Source organism: Carettochelys insculpta, chromosome 3, assembly GCF_033958435.1.
Source record: "Carettochelys insculpta isolate YL-2023 chromosome 3, ASM3395843v1, whole genome shotgun sequence".
Taxonomy (NCBI): domain Eukaryota; kingdom Metazoa; phylum Chordata; order Testudines; family Carettochelyidae; genus Carettochelys; species Carettochelys insculpta.
The window spans coordinates 79,140,872-79,163,553 of NC_134139.1; the positions used below are offsets into that span (position 1 = coordinate 79,140,872).

Consider the following 22,682-nt stretch of genomic DNA (forward strand, 5'->3'; position numbering starts at 1 on the left):
TTAAGCACTTCACTCAACTTTGGGGCCGTAGAGAGCTGTTGATTAACTTGATCTGACACAGGTGCGAAACTCGGGAGTCCAGGGGAAAAGAGACAGTATTAGTGGAGCTAGTATAAAGATGCTGCATGTCCTCCCCGCCCCCCCCCCCCTTAAATTATATGGAGGTCAGACAATTAGAAGAAGACTAACAAAGTCGGCCTTCATGGCATGCTAAAAGTGAGGGTCTGAAGGTCTCTAGGTAGTGTTAAAGCAAGTATTTCTTTTCATAATGAAAGGCAATGTGCCCATAAGAATCTAAATGCTGACAAACTCGGTCAACCTAAAACACTGAAACAAGATCATAAAAAGGAAAGTCTTGAATCTTATGCCAACCTCTTCTGACAATTGTAACTTGGGAGGCTAGCAGGTCCAAATTAGGATCAAGTTGAGCCCTTTATAACCTTAAAACCTCTATGAAGTTCTGAGGCTTTATTGATATAACTGAGGGCTGAATTTGTCACTATTTTCTACGGAAGTCTTTGTACTACAGTACACATGCGATTTCTTAAAATGCATTACAGAATAGGGGTAGAAAGGTACAATATCACTTGTACAATTATCCTTTTTCCCTCAAGTCCTCTGTTAAATAATTCTAGTGAGAACATCTTGCAAATAGCCTAGATTTCCTTTGCTTTGTGTTCAGATGACCTCCTTTTCCATCTATAACCCATGAGCCACGCACTAAATGTGTCCATATGAGATAACATTTAGCATAACTTGTTTACAGTAGTCGGGTCTCTAGAATATTTGGTTTAGAGCCTCACTGACGCCTGCCTGTCTTTATTTAACAAGACTCTTAAATGCTTGCAGCACTTGTAAATAAGTCTGTCTAGATTATTCATTGAAGAGCATATTTTCCTTGTGTTGCTAAGTGAAACTATCATAAGATGATGTAGTTGGCTGTAAGGGAAGACATAACTAATAATTGCCAGCATATATATTAGCTTAGAGGTGAGTGCAGTAGTAAACAGTGCATTGGTAATATAATAAATGTGAGGAGGAGAAATCCATAAGAAATGGGGAGGTCACATCCATTTCAATCTCAACACACACAGCTCTCCTCCTCAAACCTACCTTGTAAGAGGTCAACCAAGCCATGCATCTATGCTATCAAGGCTGTTTCCAGAGACAGTTCCATCTTCTATTGCTGAAGCCCCCCATTTCAGTGAAATCTGAACATGTGACTGCATGAGTCTCTGAGGAGAGGAGCTTGAGTCCCTCCCCTCTTCAGATCTGAGCAGCCAAGAACTTACCTGTCTGCTGCTACAGGTACGCAAGCCTTGCATGTCATTTAAGGGGAAGATTATATGAGGAAGAGCCTCCCTGGAGCAAGGGAAAAGGCAAAAAAAAAAGGAAGATGTAGGACTGCCCTTTGTGAGAGCATCAGGCTCCCTGGACAAATTGCATTATTAAGCAGCAGTTACTTGTCTTTCTGTTGTCATGCCTAAGTAAAATCACATTTGCAGAGTCATGTCAGCAGCAAATCCCTTTCATCTAGTCAGAGAGAAGTCTCCTCTTCAAAGCCGTGGATTTTTCTTTCCTCTGAGCCTCTGTGTTCATGTTCTCATGGAGTAACCAGTCTGCAAATACTTCATGGCTGGGAGTTTGCTTTCTGTGAAATACTATTTAATGAGTGTTAAATGGGGGTACAGGCAAACTTAGTGGATTTGGGAGTGAATTTCAGACATCATCCTTCCCTTTGCTCAATCCCTCAGTCTTCTCATCCAGGAGAGGAGACCAGCTCTGCTTATGGCAGTGTCTATGCACAGTTGCCAACATATAAGAACATTTGACAAAGGTCATTTCTTGGAATAGGCTGCGTGCTGCTATATCCCCATCTGTCAGAGTTTGTGGGCATGCTAGTTACAGTATTTACCACCATTCTTGTCACAGACTTCACTCTTAAAGGTCGGGCGAAAATCATCCCTATTTTAACAGTAGGGAAACCAAAGAAGAGAGTTTTTGTTGAGGGTCATAGTGGAGAAACTGACAGCTGGGAATAGAATAGGGATCCCTTGTTCTTAGTCCCACACTTGGTCAGTCAGACAATGGCCCTCAGCATTGGCCTGGATGATGCTGCTTTTAACAACTGCAGATTAATTAGGTGGGTTCCAAACTGAGTGAGTGATGGTGATGGCTTCCGCAGCCCCTGGAAAACTGCCTCGGGGGTCAGTATTGGGGTCACTGTTTTTAAATATTGAAAAAAGAAAGCTGAAGTTAGTGCTACATTTGTGTCCCCTATAGGGTTGGGGAAAGGGGGGCACAGCTGCAGGCTTTGCAGGCCTCTAACCAGGCCCTGCATTGGGATTGCATTTATCTGGGGAGAGATCCTGACAAAATGGCTTGGTGTAACCCCCATTTCTAGCGCAAAGTATTAGTTGATCTAATGGCGGTTTCAATATGGCTGGCAATCGTTTGGACAAGTCCTAAAGGACAGGATTTATGCTATTGTCTCAGTAGTCAAAATTGTGATGTCTGATGAGGTGGGCCTCTGCCCACGAAAGCTCATGCTCCAAAATGTTAGTCTATAAGGTGCCACAGGCCGCCTTGTTGTTTTTGAGAATTACTGCAGAGGCCAGGAAGGGATCTGAGGATGGAGAACTAGGAAGACATGATATGAGTGTGTTTGTTTTGTTTTGTTTTGTTATCCATCCACGCTTGGTTAGCTCATTGCTTTTTCTTTTCCAGAAATGGGAACAAATTGAGAGCAACTCTAAACTGAGGCATGTTGGCAGTAATCTGTGTCTAGACAGCCGAAATGCCAAAAGTGGCGGTCTTACCGTTGAGGTCTGCAATCCTTCTCTGTCACAACAGTGGAAATTCACACTTAATCTACAGCAGTAGAAGGGCTTACACACACAACACCATCTTGTTTCCAAGACATTCGGCAAAATTTTGATTGCATTACTGATGTATTTCTTAAACTTTCCATGAAACTTAATATACCTCAGTATTCCATCTTCGTCTGAAAGTGAAAGAACAAAACCGAACACAAGGGAACCAAGGGGACATGCAACACTGCACTTATCTCACTGAACGCAGCTGCGGCAAGGTTCCCTTCTGGTGTAAAGACATCAGTTCCTGTGTGACTTCAGTTTAGTACTTGCACAGCAGATGATTAACATCCTTTGAAACAACTGATGTACAGTAGCAAATGGATCGTAACATGGAGGAGGATGGAGAGGAGTGGGGTGGTGGGAGGGTGGGACAGCAGGGAAAAATAAACTGCTAGGAGAAATTGAAATCTCCATTTACACAGAAATCATCACTTGTGGTTTCCTGAAGCTGATGTGTCATTTTGAAGATTTTCCATGTGTAATTGGTATATTTCCTATCTGTCATGAACTCTAAATATATATATTATACATAATATATATATTTTTCAGTTCCCAACTGTTAAGCAGTTTTTCTCATCTTGTAATTATCAACTAAGCGATTAATATACCATAAACCGGAAAGTGGCTTGGAATGCTGTGAGGGAACAAAACTTTGTGAAGGCGCATAATGTCCATGCTAACACTGGATGCTTTTGCTTTGCCAATGGGATCTGCTTCTTAACACTTCACCATCTTTGGAGCTTATGGAACTCAGGCAGAGGAAGACAAAACGGCAGAACAAACTGATGTGTCTGCACAGCTCAGTGCTTGGCTTGTTTCTTCTGGTTGGGAATTCAAGTCACGTGCCCTGGGTGTCTGTAAACTTGTACTTGATATTTATGTTGAACATTTCTACAGTACTTGGTCTTTAAAATACTTTTTTTTTTCCTTTTCAAAAGTTATGTAAACAGTGCAGCTCTTTTACAGGCACAGCCATTGGGGTCAGCTCAGTTTATATTTTCAGGACTCTGATCAACTTAATTTCTTGATCTTGGTGAGTCAGGATAAGACCGAAGAGGAGTATCACTGTGTACAGATAAAACAAGACCATATGTTTCAATCTGCAAGGATCAGCAGCTATGTTATATCTCATAATTGCACTTATTTAATTTATCAACCTGCTATGGGGGATCCTACCTGATCTTTTTTTATTCCTCGAAACAGAATTTTTGATCCAGACTCTACTCTGGGTATCAGCAGATGCCTAGTGGTGTTTTTAACCTTAGAACAAATACAATTTACAGCGTCAGCCCAACTGACATTTTTATATTAAAGCAGGGCTGTCAACATTAAGTTGAACTCAATCTTGACCTGCTTGTTTGTTTGCCTAGTCTATGTGATTTGCTAAACGCTTTCTGAAGCATTTGTTTTTAAAATAAAAAGCAAAGAGAATCCATACTGGCAGTAAATAACACTGCGTTGATAATTTGGGGATGAGTAATGTAAAAACTAGCTTGGTGAGATAATGGGTCTCAAACAGCCTATGGGCTGACCATGAAGAGAGATTTATAAATATTGTGAGTGACCCACACGATGGCAGTGTTCTTTTCCTGTTTGAGTCTCTGGGAGTAAGTATATGCCACAAGCTGCACTTTCTTTTCTGGCTGCATTTAATAGAGTAAGTGGAACTTCTCCATGCAACATGGTTTTTACTGTGCAGTGACAGTGAAATAAGAGGCCCCATAAACGTGTCTGATGTATGAGTTGAAGTTGCATAATATGCATTTATGTGGCTCTACACAGGTTTCCTTTAGGGTGTACCAAGAATGCGTAGGGAAGAGACTGAATCAGTGCTTCTTTCTGTCCAACTCTCCTATAAATACATGAAGAGGAGAGATCTCTTTTTTTTTTTTTTTTTTTTAGATCCCCTACCCCTCAATCCTTGTAGAAGCCCTGAGGATTTGCCTGTTTCAAAGTGGCTTGCAGTAGATAACCAACTTTGTTGTCAGCCTTCCATTTCTCCCTATCCATGCCCTCTGAGGGTTAGTCTATGCTTACAAGCACTACAGGTGGAGGACACGGCTGTAGCAATGTGGGGGGGTTTTCTTGTCACTACTGGGCTTTAGCAGGAGTAGCTAGGTCCCTGGATGAATGGATCCATTGATCTTGAAGTGTCTGTACTGGGGCTTATGCCTGCTTAGCTATGTCTCTGTGGTGTCAGTTTCTTGCACCCCTGAGCATCACAGGTAGGTCAGTCTAAATTTTAGATGTAAATTAGGCCTAAATTAGCTGGGTTTGCAGAGTGTTGTGATTCAGTAATGCAGCTGTGGTGGGGATTACTGCTGCTCTTCAGAATAAATGTTCAATTCTTAAAGAATGATCTCAGAAGCAAATTCATTATTGCCTAATTGTTCTGAAAGAAGATAATTTAAAAGATGAAATCAATTCATACTATGCTGCATTCCCCACTGTGACTTGGGTGTTACCAAATGAACAGGCTACTACTAACTGAAATCAGGAATGAAAGCTGGGATAATGTTGACTGTTCTGATTTCTAGCTCTAAGTTGAATCACTAGTAAAAAGTCTTAATTTTTATAAACCCCACCCCCTTAATGCAAATGAAGTCTTTACATGTCATCCTACATATTGTGAAATAGAAATAGATCTCTCTAATGCTATGCAGATGGGTTTTAATATAGAAGGTATCCATAGACAGCATCCCTTTGTTTCACGAGCACAGAACAGAAAGGAAGGCTGTATCCTTTTGTGGCTAGATACGTTTACGTGACAGGGTGCCAAAGTTGTTTACTCTGATTTAAGTATTTTTAAAGTATCAGGATTATTAGCCCATTTTTAAGAGAGGTAAAATTCCTAAGAACCCCTGAAGAAAATGGTGATGGAGTCTTCTCTGAAAGAACTTTTCTCATTGTCTTCAAAGCAAAAATGATGGTACATGTGAGCTTGTTTTGCAAATTTTCAAATTATAGTTTGGAAATTTCTTTTCAGTTGGTTTAAAAAAATCTGCTGTATAGAGCTTGTACTTTGTTCATTTTATAGATGGAAACCATCCTTGAAAACTTTAACTTAAATAAAGAAAATAATTACTTTATAGATAAGTTGGTGGTTGACGCTATAATTATTTGGTTTCATGCACCCACAATCTGGCAGATGTTTCCACAAGTTTTGATCCACTTGGTGGTTTTGTGACCCTGCTTTTATTTATTGATATATATATATAAATAAAATCACAAGTTACAGACATTGACATTCATAAACAGATGCCTGAGGTACATCTTTCACAACAAATGGCAAGGCTTTGTAACAGATAAGGAGCTTTGGAACAGAGCAGGACAAGAACCACTTGACAGTCAAGAGAAGAAAGTGCAGATGGCTAGACCACACACTCAAAACCTTCATCCATCATAGTCCGGCAAGTTTTCCAATGGAACCCACAAGGAAAATGTAAAAGAGGAAGACCTCAGACAATGTGGAGACGATCTACTGAGATTTGAAGAACTGGGATACTCCTGTAGTCATCTAGAAGTTTTGTCACAAGATGGAGTGAAGTGGAGGAGACTTGTAGATGACCTATGCGCCACACAGAGTACAAGGGTTAAGTCAAGTAAGTTTGTATATAGTGTATATGATGCAAAACAGGTGTCTTTTCACAGAAGAAAAGTAATTCATGAGTTCTAATGTTAACCTGTAGGAAACTCTTATCCAGGGTGTATTTTCCTATTGAGGATCAGACAGTTCCTTGGTTCTCTCACACTGAGGAGTGCTGCTGTGGGCAGATTTCTTACTTCTGGGAGTTTGAGAAGCATTAAGGTCCCATGTACGTGGTTTCTGTGGTTCTTCCCACAGGCTATGCTTACTGTAGGCAAGGTAAGTCATCTGCAAATACGCAGTTCTAGCTTTGGCAATTGCATATTTAGAATTGACATATCTGTGCTTGGCTTACTTGGCTGTCCTCTGAAGCAGGGCGACAAAGTTTCTCCTGACAATCTCCCTTACTCCTCACATCTTACAAGGAGTACAGGGGTCGACTGTGATCCCTGAGAAGTTGATTTTCACATATCCCAACAAGATGTGCAAAATTGTATCCCAGAACATCGACCCTGAGCGGGTTGATCTTCCAGGCCTAGTGTAGACATAGCCTTAGCGTGGAAAACCTCAAGGAGAAGGTAGTCTCTGGCAGCAACAGCTCAGCCCTACGGCAGGGAACAGTATCTATCTGTCAACACTGTGAAGCAGCAGAGGTTTGGATAGGGGAGGAAGACGAGGCTGGCTGGTGAGGCAGAGGGGAAGGCATAACTGTGACAGGGATGGAGCTCTGGCAGAGGCAGTCAGTTAAGTTGAGACTTTCACTAGTGCAGTAAATCCTCCATTTAATGGGCTAATGGGGAGGAGGTATTCATTACAGCCGAAAGTCCGTTAACCGGAGGGTTTACTGTCCACCTACCCCCGCCAGTCTGTCTTCCTCCCACCACCAACAAATGTAAAAGTCCATGGCTCACTGAAGGATCTGCCACAGCTGGCGGAGCTTGTTGGAGCTGCCCACCCTATTGCGGATGGCTGGAGGGACCCTGCAAGGACGTGGCTGGAACGCTGCTTCCTCACGGCTGGGGAGACCCCGCCACACAGCTGGATGAGCCACCACTGCTGCTGGAGCTGCCATGTGCTCTTCCTACCGGGGATGGGGCATGTATGCGAGTAATGTCTGCTGGCTTATGCCCCCATCCCTGGTGGGAGGAGCATATGGCAGCTCCAGCGGTGCTCCAGGCTGCTGTGGAGGGTTCAGCCATGGCAGACCCAGTCAGTCCCTAATTTTTTTCTTTTTTTTGGACCAGGAGTGGCGGGTGGTTTAGAATTTTACAGGCCCTGACTAAGTGGGTGGTGGGAACAATGGGTGGGTGGACTTCCGTTGTTACCAAAGTCCGCTAAATCAGGGCCCATACAATCGAGGGTTTATTGTACTTAGTGTTGCGTAGCTCAGCTTGGGAATCATGCCAAGGCTGTGCCCTCTGAAAATCCTACCCCTGCAAGGCGTCACACCGAGAACTAATTGGAGAACACCTTTGCTGTTCATTGACCATTCAGCCCAGCTAATGAGCATTGCTAGAATCAGTATTGGGGCATGCGCCTGCCCACCCCAACATCAATAGCAGAACACATGCTGTTCTTCAGGGGTCCTTAATTTGCTGGAGGGAGAATGTAATTAAGTAACCTGTGTCATGTTTGGTACATCAAACTCAGCCTTCCCCTGAATAATCTGTGTAGTTTTGCATTCCAGCCGAGAAGTCTGATACATCTATGCTGGTTGCTGAAAATCTTGACTACCAATACATGTAACTATTTTAAATGGAATATTCATTTAGATCTTATTAGAGACTTACTTAGTCTGTATTCCAAAATACCCATTTGAGACTCTTAATTCATTTTCCGTGATGAATTCAAATGTCTGAATAATAGAAAAGTGGTTAATGGAAATACCTCTTCTTGTTGAAAGATATTATTCTTCCCTCATCAGAGATCAACCAAACTGTGCCTTTCTTAGCCAAGTTTTTAAAAAGGGTACCTGACTGTCAGGCACTGTAGTTACGCTGTGTCGAGGGAAAGCTTGCTAGTGCAGACTGTTTTTTGTTCAATGTTTGTACAGCACCTAGCACAGGAGAGTTCTGGTCTATGACATGGTCTCACAGACCGTGCAATAATACAACCATTTTGTTTTCTACAGGTTGATTTTTATATGAAAACCTAAGAGCTGGCTCCTTTGTGATGGCCTTAATTTCATTTAAGTGTACATACACGGTAAATTAATATCCTGAGCCAATGGGCATGCCCATTTCCCTGCACCCTTCCTTCACACGGCCGCTCACCAGTGTGCTTGTTACCAGCCAGAAACATGTTGTAGCTGGATGTTTGCTTTTGCATAAAATGATTTACAAAACTTTTGCATGAAAGGAGGGGGAAAAATTTGGTTGGGGAATAACAAGCAGTGATGAGAAAATGCGGGGAAATGTAGGGAACTTACTCTGTGTTAGACTGAGTCTCTTATTACCAGTTTAACATTTAGACGCTACTTTAAGCTCTGTTGGCCTGTTTCCGCATTACTGTGGAAGATCGACTAGTTCAGGGTCAATCTTCTGGGGTTTTGTCTCATGGTGAGGATTAAGGGAGAAATGCTCCTGTTGACTTTTTGCCTTGAGGACAGCCATAGAAGTCGACCTCTAAGTCGATTTTAACTACGCAATTGGCGTAGCTAACATCGTAAATCAGCAGTCGACTGCTGTGTCTAGTACAGACATAACCTTAGTAACCAAAACTTAAACTTCTTTTTCAAAATAGTCTTCTGGTGTCCTGTCTGTTCAGCCTTCCAAAAAGCTGTCATAATGAACGCCAGATATTCACTCAGTTTCCCTTAGTGTGTCATCACAGTTGTGTGCCAAAGGAGAGGAACGTGCCTAAATCAAACTGCTTTTCCAGTCTTTGATCCTTTGTTAAAAAGGAATTAAAGGTTACCAGTAACTACATCGACTCCTTGCACTTCCTTCCATGTCAGTTTCCATTGTGAATGACCCAGAAATCATGATAAAAGATGAATGAGGAAGGGGTTGCTAAGTATCTACTCTTTTTTTTTTAAAGGCCCCTTCTGTAAATCATGCTCCAACTTTTGTCCTACTGAAATCAACTTCTTTGCACTAGGGCTAGTGTATTTTGATTCCTAGATGTATTATAGTGCCTGCTTTTACCAAAACTCTCTTCCCCCTTATTCTATCACTGCATATATCCTAAGAATGGAAGGTAAGGGGAGGGGAGCGGGGATTAAACAGCAGTACCTTTGTGGGGGGTGGGGAAGCATGAATGTGATTCTCAAGTATCTAAACCTGTGTCTCTTTCATTTGACTATCTGGCCTGTACTCAATAGGAAACAGTTGCTTTTTTTTTTAATACACCTGAGTTTTGTTCAAGTGGAAAAAAAGACATCTTCTGAAGGTCCGGTGTGTGGTTTAGTTGCTGGAAAATCCCAGGTGTGTTATGTGAAACATGGACTCTATTATTTACCACTTTGCTAAGCTTTTACCACAGTCAGGCACTTCTAACATGCCTTTTAAAAATTTGTTCTTTATATTACAGTAGCCTGTCAAAGTCCAGGTGAAACTGGGGCTCATGGTACTAAGTGAGCATTGTACAGTGTTAAGAAAGAGTTCTTGCCCTGAAAAGTTTATTAGGGAGGTGAGACAGAAACAGGGTGGGCAGGGGCACAGCTACCTAGGGGAAGTGTCTCTCTTGGGTATCAAAGCCAGTCCTCTACAGAGCTAACTGCTGAACTTGGCATTCTGATTCCCAGTCCAGAACTGTTTTTCTGCCTCCCGTGAACTGTTTTGGTGCAAGATATGTTGCAATGGTAATTTTGGCCTTTCTGGCTAAATCAGGTTCTTAACTGAGGAAAGGCAGAAAGAAAATGTAGGAAGGAAGAGAGGGAGGGAGGAGCAGCAGCAGAAACCTTAAGTTCACTTCTTAATAATGGCTCAGGACAATAACCATGTTCAGAGTCTCTTTGGGGATCAGTGAAATTAGGCTGTTAAAGTCAGAAGGGACCCTTTGATTCTCTCTCACCTAACAATGGCCATAAATTCAACCTAGTAATTCCTGCATGAGCTCAGGGCTTCTGGTTGATTTGAAGACTCTCTTTTACAGAGAGATGGATTCTTGATTTAAAGCCTTTGGATAAAGTTTTCACAAGTGTCGAGTGATATTCCAGCCAGTGTGCCATTTTCAGCATTGACTTGGGCACTTTGGTATCTAAGACTCGTCGAAAGTCAATACAGCGGAGGCACCGTGATCAGAAAGTGCACTTGAAAATGTTACCACTGAACTGACAGAATCTGCAATCGTCTGTTGCACGCCATTAAAAACTTACCCCTATTTCCAGGCAGAAGTGGTCTAGCTTCCAGCCCCTTTGAGCTTGATATGTTTTTGCCTGGTGAATTAAAGACCTCATTATCAGAAGTCCTCTGCCTCGGTGAGTGCCCTAACCAGTCATTTAAACCTAGTAAAGCATCAGTATTTCTTCCGCCTCCAGCTGTTTCGTTTTTGTTAATATTTTAAACTTTGAACTAAAGTGTTTCAGGTACTTCACCTCACCCATGTTGGCTCTCTGCTATCCTGGTACCAACACAGGAGACTAAAAAGGGAGCTATGCAAAAATGAGGAAGCTGATTAAAAGCAATAGGGTAAAATGCCTCCAGCTGCATGGCAACTATTTAAAAACACCATTAAATAGGTTCAAACAAAATGTATATCCCAAATCTTTTCGAAAGTATGAGGAAAAAGTAGCATCACAAGATCTAAAGAGCAGTGTAAAAGGGTTGATAGAGGCAAATACATCTCTTAGAAAGTGTAAGTCAAATCATGCTGGGAAACATAGGAAGGAATATGAAGTCTGGCAAGTAAAGTTGAAAAGTCTAATAAGGCAGGCAAAAATATTTCTGAAGAGCAGCTAACAAAATGCACAGAAACTATTGGCACAACCCCTCGTCATGAAGCAGGAAGTCTGCTATACAATCAGTGGGGCCGCTGGGCGATCAAGGTAATAAAGGAAACAAGACCCCACGAAAGCTGGATGAATTCTTTGCATCAGTCTCCCTTGCAAAGAATGAGAGGGAGATTCCAACATGTCGTTCTCTGTGACAAATCTGGAATGCCCGAGACTGAGGGGTCAATAGAAGAGGTTTTGAAAAAACTTGATTAAACGGTTGTAAGTCACCAGGCCCAGATGACTTTCACTTAAGTATCCACAAGGAGCTCTCATATTACAGAACTATTGCTTAACTCAATTTCTGTGCCATTTAACTGGCAGGTAGCTAGTGTAATTCCCATTTTTTAAAAAGGATTCTGAAGCACATTGGGCAGTTACAGGCTGGCAAGTGTAACTTCATTACCAGGCAACGCAGTTGAAACTATAATAAACAGGCTCAACAAACACAAATTAACACAATTTGATGGGATAGACTGAACGTGGCTTTTGTAATGGGAAATTATGCCACAATAATTATTAGAAATGTGTGTCAACAAGGATCGTACAGCAGATTTGGGCTTTCAGAAAGCCTTTCACGAGGTCCCTCACCACGGTAACATAAGCAAAAAAAAAAGTAATAATAAGAGGGATGGCCTCCTAGATCACTAAAAGATTAGAAATCAAGGATAGGTCAGTTTTTGGAATGGAGAGAGTAACATTGGTGTCCCCCAAGGATCTGTACTGGTACTGCTGCTGTTCAACGTTCCTAAATGATCCGGAAGAAGGAAAACTGTGAGGTGGTAAAGTTTGCAGAAGACCCTAAATTACTCAAGTCCCAAGTAGACTGGGAAAAGTTATAAAGGGTGCTCACGAAAGTGGGGAATGGGACAGTAGATTGGCAGATGTAATTGAGTGTTAAGTGCAAGGTAACACACATTGTATGAACAGTTGGGGTATTTTTTTTCCAAACTGATGCGATCTAAATTAACCATTATTGTTCAGACAAAAGATCTTGGAATCATGTCGTCGCATTCCCAAACATCCACTCAATGTGCCACTGCAGTCAAAAAAGCAAATGACATTAGAAACCATTTGGGAGCAGGCAATTGCAAACAGGAGGGAGTTTTGAGAAGGGCACTCTCCAGGTGAAGGAGTAAATCACAGGACCTTGGGGTAGGTAGCTGCCTGGAGGGTGTGTGTGTGCGCTTGGTTACTCGTGACTGTGTACTGGGCACGTGTGTGTGTTTGGAGCTCCATGTGCTGAGCTGTTCGTGGATATGAAAGACTGCGTTGAGGCTGTGAGTTAGGGTTTAAAATTTAGAAGCCTCTGCTCAGTGGTCAAGTTGTAGCTGGGGGCAGGGCTAACATGCAGGAAGGACAGAGCTTATAAAGTCTGCTAGTAAAGGACGAGGAGGGAGTTTTGAGAAGGGCACTTTCTAAGTGAAGGAGAAGCAAATCACAGGACCTTGTGGTAAGTGACTGCTGGAGGGTGTGTTTTGTGCTTGGTGGTTACTTTGTGTGTGAGAAAAGCCGTGTGTGTGTGTGTGGGAGAAAAGCCATGTGCTGAGCTGGTTCTGCTCAGTGGTCAAGCTGTAGTCGGGGGTGGGGCGGGGCTACCAAAAAGGAGTCGCATCAAATGTGGAAATTAGGAGAAGTTACAAAAGATGAATATAAGCAAACAATGCATGTATGCAGGGGCAAGATTAGAAAGGCCAAATGCACAGAACAAGCTCAAACTAGCTAGAGTCATAAAGAGTAACAAGAAGTCATTCTATAAATATGTTAGAAGCAAGAGGAAGACCGAGGACCAGGTAGGCTCACTACACAGTGAGGAGGGAAAAACAGTATCGGGAAACTTGGAAATGGCAGAGGTGATTAATGACTTCTTTGTTTCGGTCTTCACCAAGAAGGGCAATGCAGAAATGCCTAACATAATGCATGCTAGTGGGAAGCGGATAGGATAAAAATACATAAAGAACAAGTTAAAAATTACTTAGAAAAATTAGATGCCTTCAGGTCACCAGGGTCTGATGAAATGCATCCTAGTATACTTAAGGAGCTGAGAGAGGTGGTTTCTGAGCCTTTAGCTATCGTCTTTGAAAAGTCCTGGAAGTCGAGAGAGATTCCAGAAGACTGGAAAAGGGCAAACATAGTGCCCATCTATAAAAAGGGAAAAAAGAACAACCCAGGAAACTACAGACCAGTCAGTTTAACTTCTGTGCTGGGAAAGAAAATGGAGCAAATAATTAAGGACTTCATCTGCAAACATCTGGAAGAGAATAAGGTGATAGGTAACAGCCAGCATGGATTTGTAAAGAACAAATCATGCCAGACCAAACTGACAGCTTTTTTTGATAGGACAGCAAGCCTTGTGGATAAGGGAGAAGCAGTGGATGTGGTATACCTGGACTTTAGTAAGGCATTTGACACAGTCTTGCATGATCTTATCAATAAATGAAGCAAATACAGCTTAGATGGGGCCACTAGAAAGTGGGTGCATAACTGGCTGGATGAATGTTCTCAGAGTAGTTATTAATAATTTGCAGTCACGCTGGAAGGGCATAAGCAGGGTTCTGCAGGGATCTGTTTTGGGACTGGATCTACTCAATATCTTCACCAATGATTTAGATATTGGAATAGAGTACATTTATTAAGTTTGCAGATGATACCAAGTGGGGAGGGGTTGCAACTGGTTTGAAGGACAGGCTCGTAACTCAAAATGATCTGGACAAACTGGAGAAATGATCTGAGGTAAACAGGATGAAGTTTAATAAGGACAAATGCAAAGTACTTCACTCAGGAAGAAACAGTCAGCTTCATACATATAGAATGGGAAGCAACTGTCGAGGAAGGAGTACTGTGGAAAGGGATTTCGGGGTCATAGTGTACCACAAGCTAAATGAGTCAACAGTGGGATGCTATTGCCAAAAAAAGCAAACAAGATTCTGGGATGTATTAATAGGAGTGTTGCGAGCAAGACATGAGAAGTCATTCTTCTGCTCTACTCAGCGCTCATTAGGCCTTAACTGGAGTAGTGTGTCCAGTTCTGGGCACCACATTCCAAGAAAGATGTGGAGAAATTGGAGAAGATCCAGAGAAGAGCAACAAGAATGATTAAAGGTCTAGAGACCATGCGCTAAGAGGGAAGACTGAAAGAACTGGGCTTGTTTAGCTTAGTGAAGAAAAGACTTAGAGGGGACAGGATAGAGGTTTTCAAGTACCTCAAAGAGGGTTACAAGGAGGAGGGAGAAAATTTGTTCTCCTTGGCCTCTGAGGATAGGAGAAGGAGCAATGGGCTTAAACTGCAGCAAGGGAGGTTTAGATCGGACATTAGGGGAAAACTTCCTAACTGTCAGGGTGTTTAAACACTGGCATAAGTTACCTAGGGAGCATGTGGAACCTCCATTGCTGGAGATATTTAAGAGCAGGTTAGATATCTATTGGGGATGGTCTAGGTGGTGGTTGGTCCTGCAGGGCAGAGAACTGCACTCAATGACCTCTTGAGGTCCCTTCCAGTTGTAGTGTTCTATGATTCTATAATACCAGTTTTCCTTTTGCCCATGCGGGAGGTGCTGTATACACCAGCTGTGTGTCAGAAATAGCACTCTTTTCCAGCAGGAGCCCAACTGCCACGACGGAGCGGTCATGACGACTTCTCCCTGGAAAGGCAGTTTCCTCCAACAGTTCTCCAGAGCACCAGTTTCCTTAGCAAAGGCAGAGACTGCAGCCTTCTCCCTGGTGATGGGAACAGAATTTGATTTTTCTCACATTCTTGCAGGGTGAGACTAACAGCTCTGAAGTTAGCCCTGCAGACACGGGAAAGTAACCCCCTCCCCCAGGCTTGCTCCTGGCACTGAAATGAGAAAATAGGACTCGATGTACTGAACAGTCATGACTGCCACACAATTTGATTAAACCTTGTCCGATGAGGTGTCCTCTCTCATTAACCGCGCTGGCCAACCAAACCACACTTCTGTGGGCAAGTCTGCATCTCTTCTGCAGCTGCAACACATTATCGTTGCTGAGTTATACAGTCAGGACTTTTGGCCGGGTCCCAAGCTACCTCCACATAGTGCTCTGGGCATCTCAGGCACTGCAAAGGCAGCGAACTGCAGTGTTCTCCTGACCCTGGCCCGGTGCTCTAGAACCCTCTCCACAGAGCAGTTCATAGCAACCTCTAAGGTCTAAACCAAGGAGATGTTGGGGCAGCCAGAGTTGCTAGGGTGCCTTTCCCAGCTCTCTGGCCATTGGCTAGAGGAGCTGGAGGGAGCTGCAGCAGCTCAGCACTTACCCACGGTTCCCCCTACACAGCTCTTTGGGGTGGGTGAAGCCGGATTCAGAGCAACTTAGGACTCAGGCCCTCGGGTCTGCTGCTGGGAAAAGGATGGCTGAGTATTCTCTTCTCCACTCTGGCCCATGCGTGCCCTGGGATGGTGGTGTATAGGTGCCATTACAGTGCTTTTAAAGCCAATCATCTTGCAAGGGGAATGTCTCAGCTGTTGTGTCTGTAGGAGGAACTGGGGTGGCTGACGCAAGCCCTGCACTTCTGGGTCCTTACGACAGCCATCTGATGGATGGGAAGGAAGGAGAGAATGTCTTGGGCTGATGGTCCGGCAGTAGAGGTAGCTGGGACAAGCTCTCCCCTGCTCCAGGCCTGCTGCTCCTCCCTCCTGCCCCCATGCACCTGGTTTCTCTACAATGGTGGGAAGTGGAGCATCACTCCGGTTCCGGCCACTGGCTGAGAAGCAAGGTGCAGAGGGCCAGGAGGTTGGCACAGCAGGGCAGAGCAGGCTGCCGCTCCCAACCCCTGTGTGGTGAGCGTGGCAGGAAAGAAGGAAGACTGCCACTGCGCCCGGCCCTCTGCCCCCACTAATCCCCCAAGCCCCATTCCCTGGGGCAGGAAGTAAGGATGGGGGAGCCTTGGGATGTCCCTGCTCCTGATTTCTGAACACATAGGGTTAGCAAGGCTCTCCTTCCCTGTCAGCCCCAAAGCAGCACTCAGGGACCTCCTGTAAATTAGGGCAGCCTGGAGGATGATCTGTTTTATGCTTGGGGAGAGAAGAGAGATGAACTCCTTCAGCAGCATGGAATCTGGGTGGCACAATACTACCACTGCCCACGCTACCTCTCACCGGCCTGTGTTCTTCGCTGCCCATCCCTGAGTGCAGAGTCCGTCCCATCCACAACCGTTAGTGGAAGGTAGGCAGCATGGGGAAGAGCCATCCTATCTAGCCTGGAGAATGCTCCTGGTTCTGCAGAGGAGACCTTGCTCTGTTTTCACTGTGGAAAAGGGGCTTTGGCCCAACCTGTACAAAGTCAATCCAGCTGAGGAGACTGCCCTGTTTGCCGCCTATTACCAAAATATGCCCCTAATCTATGCCCAGGTACCTGAATCATGACAAATAAGCTCCTAGGGCAGCAGCAGCAAGAAATAAGAACCCAATTCACCCGTTTTTCATGAGCCAGGTAAAACTGGGTTACACTTACCGCCCCACCCAATAAAATGCTGCAGGCTACCGGGCGAGTGCTGTCAAAGAGTTCAACGTGAAAAGAATTATGGTTCCAGATGAAAGTGGTGCACCTGAGGTGGTTATAAGGAACCCCCGTGGGCTATCCAGATCAAGGGGAAATACATGTTTTGCACCATTGTCTTCTCCACTTTGCCCTGTTGTGGATTTGACAGCCCTTGGGAATGGTGGAGGAGGGGGAGATTGGAGGCTGCTCAGCTGCACTGTGTTTCTCTCCGGCACTGCTCTGGAAGGAGCTGGCAGCCGCACTTGTGCATCTAGCGAAGTGGGTCTTTGCCCACGGAAGCTTATGCTCCAAAATAGCTGTTAGTCTATAAGGTGCCACAGGACTTCTTGTTGTTTTTCAAGATCCAGACTAACTCGGCTACCCCTCTGATACTTTGCTATGGAGTGTTCCTCAGAGCCACAGCAACAAAGCTGACTTGTAAAGGGCACACGAAAACCACTTTAGAGGCTGGCCAGCTGAGAATGCGCTGTTTGCTTCAGCTACATAACCAAGTGTGTGTGGGGTGAGGGGGAAACGCAGCAACCAAACAGGAAGTAAGGAAGGGAAGGGTGAAGCATGGCTCCTACCCACCGCCCGACTCTGAGTAAGCAGTTAACCCCTTGGTGACCACTTGACTACACCCACTCCCTTAATTTACAGCCTGGGTGTCGTCTTTTAAATAACCAGCCTCTTCTGTCACCAGGTGGAACCTTGCATTGGCCAACAGCCAATCTGGATTGCACCCTCAGCAAGCTTGCAGATAGCACAAAACTAGGGGGAGAGGTAGGTAAGTTGGAGGGTAGAGAGAGTATCCAAAGTGACCTGGCTATATTGGAGGACTGGGCCAAAAGAAGTGGTTGTTCCCCTCTATCCGGCACTGGTGAGGCCACATCCGGAATATCGTGTCCAGTTTTGGGCACGCCAGTATTAAAAAGGATGTGGGTTTGCTGGAGCAGGTTCAGAGGAGCGCAACAGAAAATGATTAAGGGGCTGGAGCGCAAGACCGGTGATGAGAGGCTGAGGGATTTGGGCTTGTTTAGTTTACAGAAGAGAAGACTTGGGGTGATTTAATAGCAGCCTTCAACTTCCTGAAGGGGAGCACTAAAAAGGAGGGTGAGAAACTGTTCTCAGTGGTGTCAGATGGCAGAACAAGGAGTAATGGTCTGAAGTTGAAGAGGGAGACGTGGAGGTTAGATATTAGGGAAAACTAGTTCACCAGGAGGAGCATTGGAATGTGTTGCCTAGAGAGGTGGTGGATTATCCATCCCTAGAGGTTTTTAAGTCCCAGTTTGACAAGGTCCTGGCTGGGATCACTTAGATGGGGTTGATCCTGTTTGAAGCAGGGGGCTGGACTAGATGACCTCGTGAGGTCCCTTCCAGCCCTGTGATACTGTGAAGTTCCTGCAACCAGTCTCTGCCTAACCGATTTGGCCTTGGTCCCCAGATCACTGGTGCTGAGGGAACCTTTTATTTTGAGCACAGATCTGACCCCCTTGGCTGGGTTTCCCAGCGTGTTTCCTGGTCACGCCTGCATTTGCCAATGGGGATCAGTCCTGCATAGCCCTGCTGATGGGCGTATTCCCTGACAGCAGTTGCTGAAGCCTGGTTTTAGCTCCAGACGTACTGTTTACCATGGCTTTGGGAAGTCCCGCTCTCTTCCCTGCCAGACAGTACACAGAGCGCATTTGGCCTTTTGTCTCTTCCTCCCCCACCAGACAAAAAGCCTTCTGCTTTCTCCCATTGCAGCTGGACTTTCAGGTCAGCTGCTCATTGAGAGTCACCTTTCCATTTGCTGTCCAAGCATCCAGTCGTGAGGCACTGAGCCATTTAAAATTTACAAACTGATGCAAAAATGAGCTTCTCCATCACAGAAACCTCCCTCAAGAGCCTGAGTCCCGTCCCTTCCCATCCGTGTGTTGCAGCTTGTTTACTGAATGCCCCTGCATTCTAAGTGCAACTCTTAAAAGACTTTCTCCGCTGGTTTTGCTAATTCTGCTGCTTTGGGCCAGGTTTAGCTCCCCACTGCCAGCAATGGGAATTGAATTGTCTCATCCTGAATGCCACAAATGAATCTGTCCTGCTGGGTAGCCGCTAGGCCGTTTCCAAAAGGAGAATCGTTTCAGCTCAGCAACACGCCTTGCTGCAATTTCACCCTGCCCAGCTTTCTAGTGTGAAGCTTGGCCTGTTTCACAGCAAGGTCTACAGCTTTGGTGTGGAACGCTTGTGATGGGGAGCTCACCCTCAGCCAAAATGAAAGGGTTATGTAGCATGGGCAAAATGCAGCCCACCGTGAGCCTCTGGGCCACTAAAGCCCCACAGCCCAGCAGAGCTGTCAGGCTGGCAGGCTGTCTGCTGTGTTTTATGCGTTACTGGGCAGAGGGTCTCTAGGCACCATCCCCACATGCAGCACCATACTCACAGCTCCCATTGACTACTTTCTGCCCACAGGAGCTGTGCAGGCAGTGCTTGGGACAGCAGGCTATGCCCAGAGACGTGCTTGCCCCAGCAGCTGGACTCTTTGGACGTGTAAAGCCATGGCAGGCAGACAGCCTGAGCACCGGCTGGGAGCTACCTATGGTAAGTGTCTCCTGGCCATGGCCTGCAGCAGGCACCCACTGCTCATCCTCCCAGACTCTGGACCTTCACCCCAGGCCCTGCACAATGTTCCCTCCTGCTCTCCAACTCCATCCCGAGTCCCACGTCCCCTCCATTAATGCAGTAGAAAAGTGCAGCCCATGACCACTTACTAAATTCTTGGAGTGTCCCCCCACCGCTGAGCCCTGGGTTAAGGGAAGCTCAGGTGGGTCAATTAACTGCTCAGGCTGCACTTGGTGGGGAGCCAGGGCTCAGTAATGCTTAATTAAGGCTGCTGCTCACCTTGGCTGGACCAGGCAGGACTTCTGTCAGGCTCAGGGCTGACGGGGGCTGCAGGGGGAAGGAGTTTGCAGTTGCTCTCTGACAGGAGGAGGTTTGTTAGAGGTTACAGGGCCAGCAAGAAGCTAACAGGAGAAAAAGCCACTGAGAGTGGGTAATGCTCAGATGGGTGATTAATTCAGAGGTGGAAGAGGAGAGGAAAAGGCAGCAGGAGAGAGCTCAGGGAGGTAGCAGCCAGGTGGTGTGTATGTTTTCCAAAGCATAGGCTGGAGGTGAGGGGGAAGCCAGGTTCCCCCTCAGCCCCACCAGCTGGTGGGGGAACATGACACCCTGCGTAGAACAGCGGCATGTCCAGAGAGACCTTGCCAGACCCCTGGAAGGGGAGAACTCAAGTGACCTGACCAGAATCACAAAGAAAAAGGTTTACCCAGAGCGCTAGAGAGTGTGATTGAGACAACAGCTGTGCGACCACAAGCAGGGGTGCCTGACCCTGGGGAGCGACTCCTAGCTGGGCCGTGGGGAACCATGCCGTGGTGAGTAGTGACTCCCAGTAGCCTGCTTGGCTCAGATCTCTTGCAGGTCTTCTGAACTTCTAGCTCCTGGTTTTTGAGGCTGCAACAAACTTCTTAAAAAGGAAGGTGTACTGCTGTCACAGGCGCTGGGGCAACGCTGCTTTGTTTGTCCTTGTCTGTCCTCGAACTTGCAGGGGACGGGCAGCCCAGCATTTCAGTGTATGGCTGTTTAATCCTCATTTTTTGACCAAGTGCCTCTGTCTTCCTGTAAGCTGCCATTCTTACCTTCCTCATCCCCAAAGGTGTCAGGGCACCAGTCTGGGTACAGGAAACACACTTCACCCTCAGTGCTGCAGGCTGGGAAGATGCTGCTTTACTCACCCACATGATGAGCTGAGTGAGGGAAACCCCCCTCCTAGCTAGACAGGGATGGTGCTTGGTCCTGCTGAGAGGGCAGGGGACTGGACTAGATGACCTCCCGAGGGCTCTTCCAGTTCTAGGAGATGTGTATCTCCATTATATTTTTTCAGAGGGGTGGGGATAGCTCAGTGGTTTGAGCATTGGCCTGCTAAACCCAGGGTTGTGAGTTCAGTCCTTGAGGAGACCATTTAGGGATTGGGGCAAATAGCAAGAGGCAGTAACAGAGAAGGGGAGAATGGTGAGTCTTAGGGGGGAGAACCATAACCTGGGGAAGTTGAGTGGCCTCCACAGAACTGAAGTCTTGCCATTGCAAACAAAGGGGAGGATGGCTGAGTCTGTTTCATGGTGCTTGTGGGCCTTTGCTTGGGTGGAAAAGTCTGAGGCCTCATGTTCAGCTGTTGCCAGAGGCAGGGCAAATTACCCCTTTCCAAAAGAGAGGGTAAGAGCTGCTGAGGGTGCAGGTCCTCTCCAGTGGTCTTGCACTCAGTAGACAGATTGGTTCTAGTCAGTGTTGCTCAGGTGCAAATCTGGCCCTAGGAACCACAACTCCCATTCAAAGGCTCAATTTGGTCACCCTGAACCTCCTGTGCACCAGGCACTGACCTTACCCAGAGGAGCCTGTTCTGCATCCAAAGACAGCTCTGCTGCTGAGTCTGGGGGCATCCTCTCAGGAAGCAGCAGCAAAACATGCAGGGTCAGTGCTTGCTGCAACAGTAAGAGTGGCAGCTTCACAGCTCATCAGAAGTAGAGCCGTTAAGTCGAGAGAGAGTCTCTGCCTGTCATGGATCAGCTCATGCAGAAGGCAAAAGCATACTGGGCAGTACAAATGCCATCTTTAAAACTGGTCTCATGCACGCCACCTTGAAATTGGCTGCAGTCATCCCAATTAAGAGAAGCCTCATAAATATTGATGATTTATTAAAGCCCTCTGGCTGCTGTTTACTTTAGCAACCTCAGCCAATATTGTGAATATAGATATTCAGCAACTTGTACAACAGCCAAGTAAAGTATACATATATCAGCATCACTTGAATAGCTCCCCCAGCACTGCATTGCCTAGAGAGCCAACTCTGGGTTAAAGCTATGAATGACTTTCTGATTAAGCTAAATGGTTCTACCTTACTCTGCTGGTTGCTTGTTCAACTTCATTTCCAGCATTTGCTACTACTGGTTGTTCAGTACTATTGTAGATTGTTCCCGGGTAGATTTAAGGAGCAGAGCATAGTAGCAGACATGCCACATGGGGCCCCACAGAAAGAGGTAGAACATCCAAGCTAGTCAAAGAGGGTTTTTTTTGTTTGTGGGTTGGTTGGGTGTGGTTTTGGTTTTTTGTTTGCTACTCCTGTATTCAGTGACAGGCGTTTCATTTTTCCGAGAATTCGTTTATGCTCTGAATATTTACCATCCTTATTTTGGTGGCTTTCATTCAAAGTACCTAGCTAATCTTGCAGGGAGCATTTAGATGTAAAGGTCTCAATTTATTTACTACATCACTCCTGTCCACTTCAGGGCCATGAAATACATCATCAAGTTCTTCTTCCCTTTGCAGAACTGTATCTAGTTTGAGGATAAAGATAACTGTTAGATTCAATCACTACAGTTTTTCCAAAAAATGGTAATAGTCTGCAAAATATATAAATGTTGCCTGCAAAGTTGCAAACTTCAGGTCCAGACTAGCCTTTTCTAATCTTCCTCAGCATGCAGCAAAACTCTGATAAACTGATGTGCCAGGTACATATGTTTGTGTATCCCTCGCCTGAAAGAGAATCTCTGATTTTGGCTTGTCATCCTCTCTCAGCTCTGATCGTGGCACGGGCCTCTTTGTATTCCTGTGCAGACGTGTCTTTGGGTTCTAATCTATAGTAACAGAATGGAACACCAGCTAGCTAGTCTCACAACCCACACAACTACTGACTGTGATTCACTGTCCCATGTAGTGGCACCTAGACCACAGAGAGGGGGAGGGAGGGAGGGAGAGTGAATGA

At 45.4% G+C, this 22,682-nt stretch overlaps 1 protein-coding gene across 2 annotated transcripts in view; it reads left to right on the forward strand.

The window, feature by feature from the left end:
* Positions 1-3,215, forward strand: part of GALNT2 (polypeptide N-acetylgalactosaminyltransferase 2) — a 154,602-nt gene extending 151,387 nt beyond the window's left edge. For both annotated transcript variants that reach the window (XM_074988657.1, XM_074988658.1), the window contains one exon: positions 2,728-3,215. In XM_074988657.1, coding sequence (XP_074844758.1) covers positions 2,728-2,883 — 156 coding nt within the window. In that variant the 3' untranslated portion in view covers positions 2,884-3,215. The remainder of the gene's footprint in view (positions 1-2,727) is intronic.
* The last annotated feature ends 19,467 nt before the right edge of the window (positions 3,216-22,682 follow it).